The 14,915-nt window shown below is 53.4% G+C and overlaps 5 protein-coding genes across 5 annotated transcripts; 3 read left to right on the top strand and 2 right to left on the bottom strand.

Annotated features, from left to right (window-relative positions):
* Nucleotides 1-695: 695 nt before the first annotated feature.
* Nucleotides 696-2,036, top strand: BKA58DRAFT_373665 (emp24/gp25L/p24 family/GOLD-domain-containing protein). Its single transcript, XM_046169247.1, has 4 exons — nucleotides 696-955; nucleotides 1,013-1,220; nucleotides 1,271-1,458; nucleotides 1,520-2,036. The coding sequence occupies exons 1-4, from the start codon at nucleotides 758-760 to the stop codon at nucleotides 1,535-1,537; spliced, it is 612 nt and encodes a 203-aa protein (XP_046031540.1). The 5' UTR covers nucleotides 696-757; the 3' UTR covers nucleotides 1,538-2,036.
* Nucleotides 2,037-2,382: 346 nt separating this feature from the next.
* BKA58DRAFT_447270 (uncharacterized protein) lies at nucleotides 2,383-4,252 on the top strand (the record flags this gene model as incomplete). Its single annotated transcript, XM_046174228.1, has 1 exon — nucleotides 2,383-4,252. The coding sequence occupies one exon, from the start codon at nucleotides 2,383-2,385 to the stop codon at nucleotides 4,099-4,101; it is 1,719 nt and encodes a 572-aa protein (XP_046031539.1). The 3' UTR covers nucleotides 4,102-4,252.
* A 151-nt stretch (nucleotides 4,253-4,403) lies between these two features.
* BKA58DRAFT_396917 (uncharacterized protein) lies at nucleotides 4,404-7,201 on the bottom strand (the record flags this gene model as incomplete). The annotated part of the gene is made up of 3 exons (XM_046171393.1): nucleotides 4,404-6,591; nucleotides 6,656-6,857; nucleotides 6,985-7,201. 3 exons carry the CDS (start codon nucleotides 7,199-7,201, stop codon nucleotides 4,404-4,406), a joined length of 2,607 nt encoding a protein of 868 aa, XP_046031538.1.
* Nucleotides 7,202-9,101: 1,900 nt separating this feature from the next.
* Nucleotides 9,102-11,767, top strand: BKA58DRAFT_22674 (sulfate permease). Its single transcript, XM_046166381.1, has 2 exons — nucleotides 9,102-9,848; nucleotides 9,895-11,767. The coding sequence occupies exons 1-2, from the start codon at nucleotides 9,515-9,517 to the stop codon at nucleotides 11,592-11,594; spliced, it is 2,034 nt and encodes a 677-aa protein (XP_046031537.1). The 5' UTR covers nucleotides 9,102-9,514; the 3' UTR covers nucleotides 11,595-11,767.
* BKA58DRAFT_447268 (uncharacterized protein) lies at nucleotides 11,768-14,424 on the bottom strand (the record flags this gene model as incomplete). Its single annotated transcript, XM_046174227.1, has 3 exons — nucleotides 11,768-13,001; nucleotides 13,229-14,032; nucleotides 14,338-14,424. The coding sequence occupies 3 exons, from the start codon at nucleotides 14,422-14,424 to the stop codon at nucleotides 11,940-11,942; spliced, it is 1,953 nt and encodes a 650-aa protein (XP_046031536.1). The 3' UTR covers nucleotides 11,768-11,939.
* Nucleotides 14,425-14,915: the final 491 nt, after the last annotated feature.

Genomic DNA, 14,915 nt, shown 5'->3' with positions numbered 1-14,915 from the left:
ACCAAAGTACCGCGTGGATACGAACGACAATTGGAGTGAGCAACGCAAGCTCAGAATGAGCACACAAGAGAGACGCGCTGGTGTTGCGGGGACGGGTGTGGGAGCGGACTGACGGTTGTCTTGGCGGCAAACAGGTCAATTTAGAACCTCTGAAATTGGACGACAGAAGAGAAGGGTACCTGACGGAACGACAACAAAACCAGAAGAGAGGACATTATCCCAGGACCTACGCATACAGAAGAAAACAGGTGGACAACGAAGAGGATAATCCATGAAAGATACATGGGTGTTACCTTTCGCCCCAACTGGTTGAGCTACATAACCAGGATACCGGCGATCTGAGTAACCTGATCACGACAAGTCATCTCCGCGGTCCTCAGCTGCACTTTGATGTCTGGCATCAGCGCATAATGGTAATCGTGCGAGACCCTCAAGGGTTGCGGGTGTCAGCACACGCAGACTGCACAGCGAGTCGCAACATTGTCATGTCATTTAATGATTGCGAACAGATCAGAAGAGACGATGCATCGCACTCAAGATTCAAAAAGAAGGCTGTGAATGAACAACAACATTGCAGGTGTAGGACAGAGCAGGACGCCGTTCGAAGGAAGTTGAAACGGAGCCGTGGCTGACTAATCTCAACGCTAAGGTTCTGGGCCCTTGCATTGCGGGCAAGCTGGCATCTCCGTGTACGTAGCTTGGCGCTCGACGAAACATCGAATTCAACACGACAGAGCAGCACCACGACACACCCGCCATGCTGTTCCCGTCTTTCGCCATTCTCGCTGCGGCGAGCAGCCTGCTGTCATTTGCGACGGCGCACAACATCCAAATGAAGGCCCACCAGCGCGAATGCTTCCACGAATCCCTCCACAAGGACGACAAGATGACAGTCACGTTCCAGGTCGGCGACCGGGAATTTGGGGGCAGCGGAAATCTGGAGATTGATTTCTGGGTGCGGAAATGAGACAAATTCTACCTTCAACCCACGTAGCTGACTATCTATACACAGATCGAGACGCCCTCTCGAAGCTACCAGGTCCACGAACGCGGCGTATCCTCCGGCGACCACTCCTTCGACGCCAAAGAAGACGGCAAATATACATACTGCTTCAACAACGAGCACTGGGGCGCGAACACGAAGGAGGTCTCGTTCAACGTGCACGGCATTGTCTACGTCCCTGAATCGGAAGCCCCCCAAGATCCATTGGAGAAGGAGGGTGAGCAACCACACTGATTCGCCGGGAGAGGGCAGTACTGACAGAACCAGTGCGAACAATGTCGGAACTTGTCTCCCAGGTCAAGGACGAGCAGAGCTACATCATCGTGCGCGAGCGAGTGCACAGGAATACTGCCGAGAGCACCAACGCGCGCATCAAGTGGTGGAGCATCTTCCAGTTGATGGTACTCATTGGCCAGGGTTTCTTCCAGGTGTGGTGGCTCAAACGGTTCTTCGAGGTAACCAGCCCCCGTGCATCCCATTACCATTCCAGTAGTACTCAACTGATCCCGTCTACAGGTCAAGCGTGTTGTTTAGCTTCCCTTGATCTCTCTCTCACGAGCTGCATGCGGCGCAACATCTCCTGTTTTCGTCGCTAGTCTACGCACTTTGTCTCGATTCTTCTGGCGTTGGAAGCGTGTGTTTAGCAGAATGAGCACTGGAAAAGGCGGGAGTATGGCGGATTACTTTATATGACTCATCAGCGAGATCTGGGTAAGATTACGTTTTCATATGCAGAGTTCATCCAGTTCGCTCTATGTTCTACGGGTCTGCTTCTGCCTACAAAGCTTGGCACGGATTGACCCGACTAAAAACTGCTTTGGGTCAGCTGATTCGAAGACAGCCTGGCACCTTGAGAAGAAGATCATTTTAGTGGTTGATGAAGACAGGTTCCATGAATGTTAGTGCGGTTAGCCTACCTCAGCGCATTCATGAATCAGTCACCAACTTTGCTTCCATTTGCGGCATTTCTATATAAAAGTGTTCCTATATCACTCCAAGTTGAGAGACTTCTGTCTCTACCTCGATATTCTCAGCTCATGTTCCAACCCTCCGTTTTTCATTAATCTCCTGATCCATCTCGTTACGTGAACAACAGAACAGTCAGGCAGCGACGTTGCAGCCTCAACGTGGTCAATCCGCCACTTTGTAAGTGTCTCTATCCGCAGTTGTCGGGTGAAGGCGGGAGACACGTCGCAATCTCGCATTGTCGGTGTGCTCTTTTCTGTTGTCGGAGTAGCGTGCCTTCTATCACTGGCCGCGTGTGCCTTCTACACGACCGTCACCGCGAGCAACGGCAGTATAGATAGTCAACAACCCCCGCCCGCCTCCTTCAACACCAAACATGAGCCTCTCGAATCAACCTGCTGCAATTACACCAGATGAACCCTCCTCAACATGGCGCGCCTTCCGGCTGGCCTCAGGCTATGAGCTTGGATGACGTGCATGACGCTGCATCCATGCGCAAGGACTCGGTGGCTACCTTTGGCGCTCCCTCCCCACAAACAACTGCGGCAAGTTCTTTCATCCCAACTCCTATCTCCCCTAAGCCCGAAATCATCCACCAACCCCAACATCGGTACAAGGTACCTGTGCCGCATTGGGCGAACGGACAACGACCACCTACTCCACCCCTTCATCACCTCGACGATGTCCAGCACTACCCGTGCCAACATGATCCTGCGAACCCATTGCGGGGCCCTTCAGAGTATTCATCGCCGTACGGCACATTTGCACCAGCATACATTCATCCCTCAGTATCGAGCATCCAGGGTCATCCGTCACAACAAACTGTCGTTCCACGCCCTCGATTTCATCCATCCGCCAATATCCTGCAACCGTCGCATCAGCAGCAGATACTCCAATCCCAGCCTGCTCAGAAAGCGCCCTCTATCCAGTATTGGCCAACCCACAACCCTATCATGATTGATGCGCAGAGCAAGAAGAAGCAGGAGGAGTACAGAAGAAAGGGCGAGGCAACGAGGAGAAAGACAGTTTCCTCCCAAGCCTCCGCGCCGCAGTATGAACCGATCAAAGAGCCTGCATCTATGCCTCACAAACGCAAGGCTTCAATCGTTGACGACTTGACATCTACACCTGCGCCTCCTCCTCGCTTTAGGCGTCTTCTTCCGGGTTCACCCAAACCAAAACATGCACAGCAACAGAACTCCACAAGCAGCCCAGTAGTAAACTACCATCCGCCTCCTCATGGACCACAACCGGGCCCCATGCACTACATCGGCCCGCTGCAGTATTACCCACCACCACATACCTCTCCCTACCCACCGTATGAAGAGCCGTTTCATGCGCGACCCTTGGTCTATATGCCGCAACGTCGACCGCATACGCCTGCAGCACCTCCACCACCGCCTCCCAAGATCGTCGACCCTGAGACTCTACCTCAGCATATCACGAACGCTTATGACGAGTACAAGTGGCCGGCCGTTTTGTATGAGCTACAAGCTGCACACGGCTTCGAATTTGCTGAGTCATTCTTACAAACTCAGTTCGAGCAAGGAATCTACAACTCAGACAGCTACAGATGGGACGCGCACACCACGGCAGGCTTCATTAAAGATGGAAACAGAATGTCGATTCTAGTTCTACATAACGCTACGAACCCGTTCCAGTGGGACCCACCGGCCAAGTCGACTACCAGCATCGGCGTATACGGACTTTTTGCTCATGAGCATAACGAGATCCATTGGACGACTATTGCGCCGGGTGTTCCTAAGTGGTTCACCTCATGCCTCAACGGGGGTCACCTAACGATCGAACAGAAGTGGTTTCCCAACATGAAGGCTTCTGACAAGCGGTTTCATCGCGCGTATTGGTTGGCTGCAAACAGATTGCCGCTCAACCGCATACTAAACCATAGCGTGGCACCCGAGAAGCCGTACGGAGTGCTTGAAGACAACGAGAAGGATGACTTTGTGATTACGGAAGAGGACCTGCAGCACGGGTGGAACGGAGAGAGTGTACCAGTGGAGGAATCGGATAATATCTGGGAGAGAATTGTCGAGGAGACAGAGGGAGTGAACCTGGCGGAGGTTGAGCATATGTCTATCGGGGGATCAGAGAGGGCGTTTATGGCGGACTGATTGATCAAGTGAGGGTTTCCTCACTATGCGATGCCAAGAGCTCACATACGATGGAAAAGGAGGCTTTTAGATAGGAAGTGGCTGCCCATGGGCCCGCATATAGTATAGTCTCATTGAGAGAAATGAACGATGATCCAAATCATCAGACCACTTTGGATATTCATCTGCTATCCACAAGCGCTAATGAGAAGACTTGTCTACTTTCCAACTCTATCAAGCCAAAGCCACAGTTCTCAATAAGAATAGTCCCCCCTTCCACTTGGTCATCAAGACAAGGGTCTCTTTAACATCCAAATCTAGCACTAATCATCAATCTCCTCGTCTTGAACACTCATCGTCTCGACGCTCTCCGCAAGGCTCAGGCCCGTTCCACCCGCCCTCAAGGAAGGTTTCTTCCCTTTGCCCTTTGTTCTCTTCTTGCTTTTCGCACCACTGCTCTCGCCCACTGGCGGCGCATCCCTGACCCAGCGTGAGATGGCTTCGGCTCGTTCCGTACTGATAGGATATTCGCGACCGTCATCTTGCGCCCAGCGCTTGGGTGGGGTAGGTTGTGGCGACGCGGGATTGCCATCTGCATCACTAGGAGGCGATTGCTGCCTCTTCTTCTCGGCCTCTTCGTCCTCTCTATTGCGGCGCTCGCGCGCGCGAACTGCACGCTGAAAGCTTTCTTCGTCGACGACGCGTTCGTCGGCCAGAGCTTCGAGGATAGCTTCGTGTTTCTGACGTTCGCGACGTTGGGCCTCTGTTTCGCCGCCACCAGATCCGTTCATGCCGTTCTTTCCTGCTACGTCTGTGGAGCCGTTCTTACCGCTTCCGTGACCAGGTAGAGGTGCGGGGCGACAGAGGTTCTCCCAGGATGTTGACAGGCCGATCCAGTTCCCGGCTCTACGGAGGACTTCGATCCAGTCTGCGCGTGCGGGGGAACGTGCAGCAAGGAAGATGGGGTAGCCATCGCAAACGCGGGCGAGGCGGGCGGCATTGTGAGCGTGTCGAAGGTGTTCTTTGGGTGGTGTTTGTATGAGCGCATGGCAGAGGAGTAGACTATGCAGGGCATCTGTAATGAGGGGGTGGTATGTTATACTCTCGTGGCTGTCTGCGAAGGCGGTGGCTGCTGCTGAGGCTGCAGACTCGGACGAGTTGCGAGGCGGTGGATACGGGGGTAGAGAGGCGGGAGGCGCAGCATCGAAAAGCTGAGAGACTTTGAATATCTCCGGTGGAGGGAGTTTGGGCCACGATGCGCGGTCAGAGGAGGATTTGGTCGGGCTGCGGTGAGGAACGAGGGCTTCGGAGATGGGGGAAGAGGCGCCGTTTGTCTGCTCGATGAGGCGGTTCATGTTCGGTTTGATCTTATCGTTCGAATAGCCATTGGGGCTGCCGTTCGCCGAGTGGCCCAGTCTGCGTAGGAACTCTTCGGCGAGCTTAGCGGAGATACCGGGGGTGTAGTCGAAGTGTGAGAGGAAGGCAACATAGTCTCGAAGGGCGCGTTTGGCGTTCTGGCGGACCTGCTTGCGGGCTTCCAGACGAAGATGATTGCTGTGCGCTTCTTCTGGTGTTATGGGGTCTGGTTCCTTACCTTCCGCGATCTGAGCATCGCGCCGTGCCTTTGCCTCTTCGGCTGCCTGCAGGCCGTCGAGGGCAGCATTAACGTGGCCGCATGCTATAGTGAAGTATACGCCAGCGCGATGGAACAGCAACTGTGTCTCGAGCGAACTGGGGTGGTCTTCGTCGGGGATCTTGACCTCCTGCCGCCAATCCCTCCCGTATTGCTCCTGGAGCGTCTTTGCCAGTACCAGCTGATCGTTGCCTGCGCGGTGCTGTGCCATCATGTACCGCGCCGTGCTCAAGGCCTCACTCAGGTCCTTGGCGGAGTTCACATAGTCCTCCTTGAAGATTCTTGTCAATGCGCGCGTTCGAAGGGGGCTCCCGTCGTTGGGTCGCTCGCTGATGATTTCATTCAAAGTATGCAAAGGTGTACACTGGGCCATCATGCGACTGGGAATCTTCTCGTGGAAGAAGTGGACGTACTTGGCGTCGACGTTGTTGGGCTCGCGCTGCAGCACCAGGTGCGCGACGTCTTCCAGCGTGCTTGCGCTCTGCATGGTAGCTACACTGGCCGCGATCTCGTCCAAATGATATGCCTGACTCAGCTTGCTCGTCGCCAGCTCGCGCATGCGGTGCTTCCGCTCCCTGCTCAGCTTCGAGGTCCCCCCTCCCCCATAGCCTATCCCCAACGCCGCCGCGTTCCCGAGCATGCTGTTGCCCCCATTGAGGCTGTTGCTGAGGGCGGCCGACGTCAAGCCCGACGTGGCGCGCACGGCGAGATTGGTTGCCTCGTCGACGGCCTTGCGGATCTTGACGAGGTCGTAGAAGACGGCGGGGTCAATCGGGTGGGGGCGCGGGGAGAGGTAGTTGCTGTGGGCGAGCGACTCGAGGACCTCGGGGGGCAGCTGCAGCCAGGGGCCGTGGAACGACGAGATGTAGCGCCAATGCCTATAGTCCCGCTATTAGGGTATTGTCTCTGTGCATCACGACGGCAGTACCCGCCCAAACTCACTTGTTGCGGCAGATGATGAGGGCAGACGTCGAGGGCTCGCCGGCCGGCTTCTTCGCGGTTGCTGCGCCGTTGGGGACAGGCGGCGGCGTCGACGAGGCGCTGCTGTTGGGCGCCGCATCAGCCTGCGCGCTCTTCTTCTTGCGCGCCATGTTCCAATGTCTTCGGTATACAACTCTCGCCGGGGACGTCTGCGCTGCACTGGCTGGAATACTGCCGTATCGATAATAAATTTCGTCTTGGCGTTAGCGCGGAGACGGAGCTTGCATCGTTGTCTCCGACACGGCACCCTTCACCTCCCTCGTCGCGTCTTCCCACCCCTCCTTCCTCACAACGCGCTTTCTTTTCATCTCGTTCGCGTCTTCTCTCACACAGCGATGCGCCTTCGCGCCTCGCGCTATCACACTTTCCCTTGCCGTAAAGCGGCTGGCATGGGTCGCCCTTCCTTCGCGTGATGTTTGACAGGGGCATGCAACGGCCTCCTGCAGCGCGCTGTTCTAGCTTTACCCCACCGGTTCTTTGCACGACCTTACACGACGACTTCCTCATGATGTCACTCTTTTCTTTAGTCAAAGCCCTCGGCGACTTTCTTCGAGCTGGATACCTGGATTTTAATCATAGCGAACACTGTTGCTGTGTATTCACCGTCTGCACTCAGTGTGGTGGTGTCGGCATACGGTCCAGGCTGCCATGTCGCCCGCTGGCTTTTTCACGGCTTTCCGATATATCACCGCCATTGGAGGGACTAAGTCGCTGAAAGCCGCCTTGTCCGGATTCTGTGCGAGACTCGCTGACTGAGAGTTGCCGTTTGGTATGGTGGCTTATTTCCTCCCACACCACCCAACACGCTGGCACCGTGTCTAGTGCCCGACTACGTCTCCCGGCCGATGCACAACTGATCCTGGTCAAGCCTTTGCCAAAACCACATGAGAAGTATGGTCAGTCCAGAGTCAGCCATGGCTGGACTACAGACTGTCTCTTGGCTCCAACCCCAGCGCTCCGATTCCGCCTCATGTATTAGCCAAGTCAACGAATGCGGGGGACGCTGTCAATACATGGAGCCCATCATCCACGTTTCACGCTTTCAAATCATGACGAATTGTGCATCAGCGCACATTGTTCAACACAAGCAACTAGTGGTCATGTGCACGCATCTTCGGCAGCAAACGCGCATTATGCAACATTATCATGGCAACCGTAGCACACACTATCTTTGCAGCCATCGCAAGAGTGCCTCCAGCTCTACCTTCCCAAACGGCTTAGCGAAACTGTCTCGCACGAACTTGAAGCCTGTCCCTATCGGGTCAAAGGGCGCCGGTCACACTGCATGCATCTATCGTTTCCGGGAACTGATCCCGCTTGGGGAATGCATGTGCAGATGTACGCGTACCCAGAGCAGGCTCCTAGAACATTGTTGATAGGCAAGAACTGCCTGCTGCACTGGCCTTATATCTGTAGCGCATTGGTGTGATCTGGCTATCGGAGTGTCAGTTTCATGAGCTGTCTACAAATCGGAAACTGGAGTCTCGAGTTTGATGCGGATGCTCGATGTGACCACAATAGATTGTCTTCATGACGAACGCATTGCCGACGCCCGTTGTCAAATCGTTGCCACGTCCGACTAGTGCTCTATGTTTTCATATCGCGAGTATGACAAACCACGCGCGCCACTGAGGCGCACTGGCGTTGCGCACCAAAGGAACGCCTAGACAAACACAGCGTGTTCCAGTATGTCCAAATTGTGCCGCCACCAGTTGAGGGGTAACATTTGTTAGTCGTCATACCCAAACCCAGACAACTGCATGTCATGCCATCTGCGCAATGCACAATCTTTCCCATACTGTTGGCCACCATGATAACTACCGAATTATGCAGACTGGGGCCTGGTGGGATTGTCGTCGTAAACGAACGTTTCGTCGTGCCTTCGATCGTCGGCTGCACTGACACGGCACACGCTCCGCCCGGGAGATACTCGACAAGGATGCTTGGCCGTCTATTCGTGGAGCTTGACTCAAAGCTTAATTCAGGGCGCTAGCGTGCGGCTTCAACCAGCCTTGCGCGGGGTGGCTGACGGAAGCTAGTTCAGTGCTGATGAGGTGTATTGCGGGGTAATTTCGTCCAAAGATCTCTTCCTCGACAGAGAGTTTCCTACCACGCAGTCTGAGTTGGCCGTTGCCAATCCACTAAGTTAAATACACGCGATTCGGCTATCGCCAAAAAGCTTGAAGCAGGCCCGAGGGCGATGCTAGTCGCAACTCAACCCTGGGTTGGCTCTGCTTAGGCATATCGGCAGTGTGACAAGCGCTTGTCTAATACCTTACCGGCCCCTGCTGGTGTTGACAGCGTGACTACGTCTTTGCGCCTCAGTGGTGTGTTACGAAACGAACGCCGAATCACAACTACGTCAAAATCTCCACTCCTCCTCGCCCACACCTCGGTCTCCAAGACGGAAGGTCGAGACTTGAGCAGGGTATCAGATATGCCAGCTGCAGTTCACTTCCTCATTGGACATCGCGGGACCGGCATGCTGATGTCTTGTTGCCATGATTGGCAGTTCCTCGACGCAACTTCGCCTAGGCGTTCCCAGCATGTTTCCATGCGGGTAAGCGGTTGAGAGTGGGTGTGCTGACCGGCCACCCAGTAGGCTCAACTACAGCGCTATGGCTTCGAGACCCAGTTTCATCAATAGGACGCTACCTTGTGGTCGATAACGCCAATTCCCAGGATGTGTGGAGTATATCTTTGATATGCCGTGCTTCGGATTGACCCTCAATAAGCCTCCTCCACTGCTCAACGCCGCACTGTCCTAGCTCTAAAACATCTCTTGTCGCTTTGTTTTTGCTTAATATCTGCCAAACCACTATGGAGTATCTCAGGAAGAAGGCTCAAGGAAGCCGGGAAGCGATAGCCACTGATACTACCCTCCAGCGGACGATACGGTATGGAACGAAGGCCGTCCGTGCCGCACCTTCAGTGGCAGGCCAGTATTTACTCCAGAAGGCGCCCATCATCCAATGGCTTCCGAAGTACAATCCGCGATGGCTGTTGAACGACACCTTAGCCGGGATTACTGTGGGTGTACTGCTCATCCCTCAATCTCTGGCATACGCGAAGATTGCGACAATTCCCGGACAGTATGGACTCATGTCGAGTTGGCTGCCTAACTTTCTGTACCTGATAATGGGAACTTCTAAGGGTGAGTTGGTGTTACTCGTTCAAGACCTTTTTACTAAAACTCTCAGACCTGTCCACTGGTCCTACGTCGCTCATGGGTCTCTTAACAGCGGAGATAATCGCAGATGTTGCCCAAGACGGATACTCACCACAAGCCATCGCTTCCGCCGTTGCCATGTCCGTTGGTATTTACTCCATGACGCTAGGCCTGCTCAAGCTAGGATTCCTGCTAGAGTTTATTTCCGTGCCTGTTCTGAGCGGCTTCATCTCCGCAGCTGCCATCGTCATCATGCTCGGCCAGATCCCCTCGCTGTTCGGCATCACTGTCGGCTCCGGTACGGCGAACATCATTCACGACCTTTTCGCCAAGATACCACAATATGATGGTCCAACATGCGGAGTGGGTCTTGGGGGTCTGCTACTGCTTTATCTCATGCAGAAGATGGGACAGCGCTGGGGCAAGAAGAACAAGGCCATATGGCTGCTAGCACTTGGTCGTAGTGCTGTAGTCCTCATTCTCTTCGCTGGTATCTCGTACGCAGTGAATAAGGACATCGACCTCGAGAATGGAGATCCTGTCTGGGCACTTAGCAAGGTCAAGTCTGATGGCATCGCAACGCCTCGCATGCCAGACTCGGCACTTATCGGCAAGGTATTCGCACGAAGCATTGCACCCTTCATTGCAGCTGCACTTGAGCATCTCGCTATCGCAAAAGCCTTTGGTCGCAAGAACGGCTACGTTACCGATGCTGCACAAGAGCTAGTCTATCTTGGCTTCACGAATTTCTTTAACTCTTTCTTTTCATCAATGGCGGTCGGCGGTGCTATGTCGCGTACTGCCGTCAACTCAGAGTCTGGCGTCAGGTCTCCAGCCTACGGTCTGATTGCGGGCGGTGTCGTGATTCTCAGCATCTTCAAACTTTCCCCAGCACTCTATTGGATACCCAAAGCCACATTGGCAGCCATCATTGTCACAGCGGTATGGCACATTGTTGTACCTCTTAAAGTCTTCTATGGATACTGGCGCACCTCACTCGTCGACTTCACTACTTCCATGCTGGCCTTCTGGCTCACCCTCTTTGTCTCTTCAGAAGTTGGGATCGGCACGGCCGTCGGGTTCAACATCGTCTACCATCTCCTCTTTATGGCCTTCCACCGCGTTCACCGCATAACGTCTATCGAGGTGGCTTCTCACGGCCGCCAACCCGGTATGCATGCCACTCCTCTCGATACCCAAGTATTCCGCATCCACCAGTCTATGCTCTTCTACAACGCCTACCACATCAAGACGCAGTGCCTCGACGCGGTCCAGACGTTCAACTCTGGCGATGTGGCGACGCTAGAGGCTGCGCACGCAAACCGCAACTGGAGTGTCGCTGGCAAAGATCGCGCCTTGCGTCTCCGCACGAAAGCCGAGATCCTCGAAGAGCCTGTTCAGATCCGCAGTGTTGTACTGGACATGTATGCAATGCATAATATCGACACAACAGGCCTCACGCATTTGAAAGATTTGAAGGCAGACATCGAAGCGTACGGCGGGAAGAGCACGCAGTTCAGACTCGTAGGCCTAAACGATCGTGTTCGCGAGCGCTTTGCGAGGTTCGGATGGCAGCTCCGTGATGTGGCTGACGTCAATAAGAAAGGCACGATGGTGTATGGTACAGTTGAGGAGGCTGTCTTTCGTCGGTCAAGAACGTTTTCGTCGGATGAGATTGAAGCGGAGCCTACTGAGGTATTTGTTGTTGGCGATGAGAAGAGTAAGGTGTAGATTATGGGTTCAGAGGGCGCACCAAGGGTGTGCTAAGTCTGGTGTTTCTTTCACTTTTGCTATCAGAAGTATCGCCATGATATCATGATGACTCTCTTGTTATTCCCCGACTATACATAGAGTTACGAGTCCATACACGAGTCATGATCTTTCTATTCCGCGTGTATTCATGATTCACTGTATTCCTTGTGTTTCGCACAGCGACAGGGCGCATCACCTTTCCTCGCCTCGAGCCAAAGAGCGTCATTCGCTTGAAGAGCTGATGCGTATCCAACCATGAGACAGGAACTGGCAAACCCCACTCTTTGGGGCATCTTCTCTGTTCGTTCACTCCACGCTCTGTATCTACTCGCTCGTCTCCGTAAAGTTCCCAAACATGCCTCTGCAACACTCCCGGTTACGCGCCGTTTGATCTTGCGCAAACAGCGTAGGATCGATAACAATACGGATATTAGACTCCAAGGCGACTGGGATGGCGCCACGCCGACCGTACGTATAAGTTTCGACCTCCATCTCCCGGTCAAGTTCCTGGAAGTTGTAAAACGTCCACCTTAGCAAGCGCGACGGAAGAGGGTATGCTGGCCTACCACGTACTGGCAGAGTTACAGCAGTCATGGATCTTCTTTCACCAAAGCTGGCCGGCCACGGATTTGGAGACGACCTTATATAGTTGGGAATTGCCTCTGCCTCAGCGAGCCTTTGCATCCCCAGATCACGAGACCGTCCCAGGTATGGCTTTGCGGAATTCAATTTTACCAATCTACGGAATCGTTCTTGAGCCCCAGCAGGCGAGTTACGCCAATTTTCACTTTCCCCAATAATATGCAGGTCTGGTCTCTCTGCATCGAGAGAGCCATGTCGAGGTGTTGTGGCGGTCGAAGGGCTATCGTTCGGTGGTGAAGACGTGCTGCTGGGAGGCATTTGGATTGCAGTAGCGGGACTGGGAGTCGCGTTGCCGCTTGGTGCCTGTGACAGTGCAACGGAACCTGCTTGGCTCTGATTCGAAGATAAGGATGAAGCCGATGCAGGCGGACTGTCGGGTTCTTCTTGTGGACAAGTCAGGGTGAGTTCTGGAAACGAACGTGCTTTCCGAGGGAGCGTGACACTTTGTTGCTCTGCAACAGGCTTCAAGAGATCTAACAGCTTCTTTTGGAAGTCGTCGAGTTCATCCTTGTTCCTGGGGATTGAACACCGCTGTGGTGCTTTAAGAAGCGCGTCTGATTTCGCCGCGGAGATCATCGGAGCGAGGGCTTCTAGGGAAGTCCGTAAGAGTCGGAGCTGCGATGACAATTCGTCTTTGTCGCTAGTGATTGGGCAGTTCACCGCAGCCGCACCGTCGGTCGGTAGTTTCTTGATAGGGGAGGTGACGTTGAGTGGCTTAGATACAAGCTTGGGTGGCAGTCGGGTCTGCGCTTTGCAAGAAAGATGACTCAGAAAGTCTTCGAATCGAAAAAAGGTTGTACGTCTATTGTCACTTCCTCAGGTTTGTAGTCCGTGCGCATTTTCGTGGAGCGAGGGAGCTTCATTACAGAGAAGCTGGACCTTCTGAACCGATGGAATGGGATCGTTTCGGCCACGACAGCTTTCTCCACCCTCGTCACCTCAATCTCCGACTGACTATGGGACTCTCTTACAGGAACGATTCTCTGTAAATTCCGTAACGGTGAACTTTTCATACGGTATATCCCATCCTCGCGCGCTAACCCCGACTTCTTCTTGGTCTTCACGCTGTCCCTGTGCTTCCGCAGATCCCAATCTTTTCTTTCCCCTATATTCTTCCAGAAGACTCTCTGCGTTACTTCGGTGCGACCAGTCCAACGAGAAGTGAAGGCTGTCCAGTCTTTCTGTGCTTCGGGGCAAGTATGGCAGTTGTTCTGGCAAGCGTGCAAGTGCCAGAGTATGGTGTAGATTTCCCAGCCAGTGCCTTTGCATGGAAGTTCGTCGTCGCATGGCCCGGATTCCCCTGTGAAGGAGAGCTCGCAGACAGGCCAGCGAGCTAGGGAGAGGGTTTTAAGGCAGATCAAGCGGTGGTTGAAGGCGTCGAGGTCTTTCATTCCGTACAAGTCTTTATGGCAGAGAAGGCACGCTGTTTCCTCGAGGTCTGATGAGAACGGCGGTATTGACGTGGATGGTTCCTCTTTTTCGTCCAGTGCGCTGCTTGCAACTTGCGGTATGTCCGATAAGACTTCGCCGCTCTCTCCAATCTTACTTTCCTCCAAGCTATTCTTCGCAATTTGATCCTTCGCTTCCTTCACCTTCTCTCTTAGACCGTCCCAGCACTTGTTGAAATGGATATTGGCTTTGGCTTTGGGCTTTATTTCTACCCATTGATAGCAGATGCCGCACTTGGATTGATCGGACTTTATGGCCTTCTTTGGCACAGGTGGTGGCTGACGCCTGGGCGGAGGTGGTGGATCTTCAACTTGAGCGGCTGAGATCTGGAGATGGAGGCGCAGTGGGGGCCTCTAGGTTTGGCATCGTTCAGATTTTCCTCTGGTCAGCTTTGTTTTGAACAGCTCAAGGGTGAATATAGAACCCGGACGTGCGCTTGTAAGTCCGTGGAATTGAAGTTGTGGTTCAGTGGCTGTGAAAGAGGTCGAGCGGGTGTGATTTGACCGTCGATGCGGAAGCTGTGAGTACAAGAATCTTAGTCTAGTAGGTCTAGGGTTACACGGAGTGTTTGTGCTTTCAGAAGACAATGCTTTTCTACATATTCACCAAGCCAGGTTAGATTTATCGTTACCGACTGCAAAGCCACGAAGACTCCTGCTTCACGCATCCTGATTAAGAGTAAGCTAGGGCGGATCAAGGTACTTGTCGTGCATTCCATGAGGTATTATAAATATCTTGTTCCGTGTCTCTTCATATCCGTCGTAAGTGTTGGCTGTTTGACACCTCATCAAGGCAAATACAAATTTCGTCAATAGGGCTTTGGAAGCTCTACTCTGTTCAAGGAATAGACCAAATGACTGCCTCCTAACGATAATGATATAGAGGTAAAGAGCTTAGAGGACTAGATCGCGTTTCCATATTATTACCTCCTATAGCTTATACGAGTGTAGACTGCGGCGCACCTGTTCAGTTGTCTCTTTTCATAAGGCGGCAGCAACGTCATGATCAGCCGATCAAGTGCGAGTCAGGAAAGCCTAGTACCTTCTTATCGCGAGGCTACGATGTTGAACTCATCGTTACCGCAAAAGCCATTTATACCAGAGTTATTATGAGTCGGTTTCCAGTAGCAGGTCTGTCTTTATTGGTTTCCATCTGCCACATCTAAGAGTCTTCGAGGTTACCGAATGAGATGTGGCGATACAACATTGA

Source organism: Alternaria rosae (assembly GCF_020736505.1).
Source record: "Alternaria rosae strain MPI-PUGE-AT-0040 chromosome Unknown BKA58scaffold_1, whole genome shotgun sequence".
Lineage (NCBI taxonomy): Eukaryota > Fungi > Ascomycota > Dothideomycetes > Pleosporales > Pleosporaceae > Alternaria > Alternaria rosae.
Note: the sequence above shows the minus strand (reverse complement) of the source record. Positions and strands in the feature narration are given on the sequence as shown.

Excerpts from the sequence above, each read along its gene's own strand:
- BKA58DRAFT_373665 (XM_046169247.1), top strand. The coding sequence starts at position 758 with ATGCTGTTCCCGTCTTTCGCCATTCTCGCTGCGGCGAGCAGCCTGCTG. Across the intron at positions 956-1,012 it reads ATCTGGAGATTGATTTCTGG|ATCGAGACGCCCTCTCGAAG; the intron begins GTGCGGAAATGA and ends ATCTATACACAG. Across the intron at positions 1,221-1,270 it reads AGATCCATTGGAGAAGGAGG|TGCGAACAATGTCGGAACTT; the intron begins GTGAGCAACCAC and ends TGACAGAACCAG.
- BKA58DRAFT_22674 (XM_046166381.1), top strand. The coding sequence starts at position 9,515 with ATGGAGTATCTCAGGAAGAAGGCTCAAGGAAGCCGGGAAGCGATAGCC. Across the intron at positions 9,849-9,894 it reads GATAATGGGAACTTCTAAGG|ACCTGTCCACTGGTCCTACG; the intron begins GTGAGTTGGTGT and ends TAAAACTCTCAG.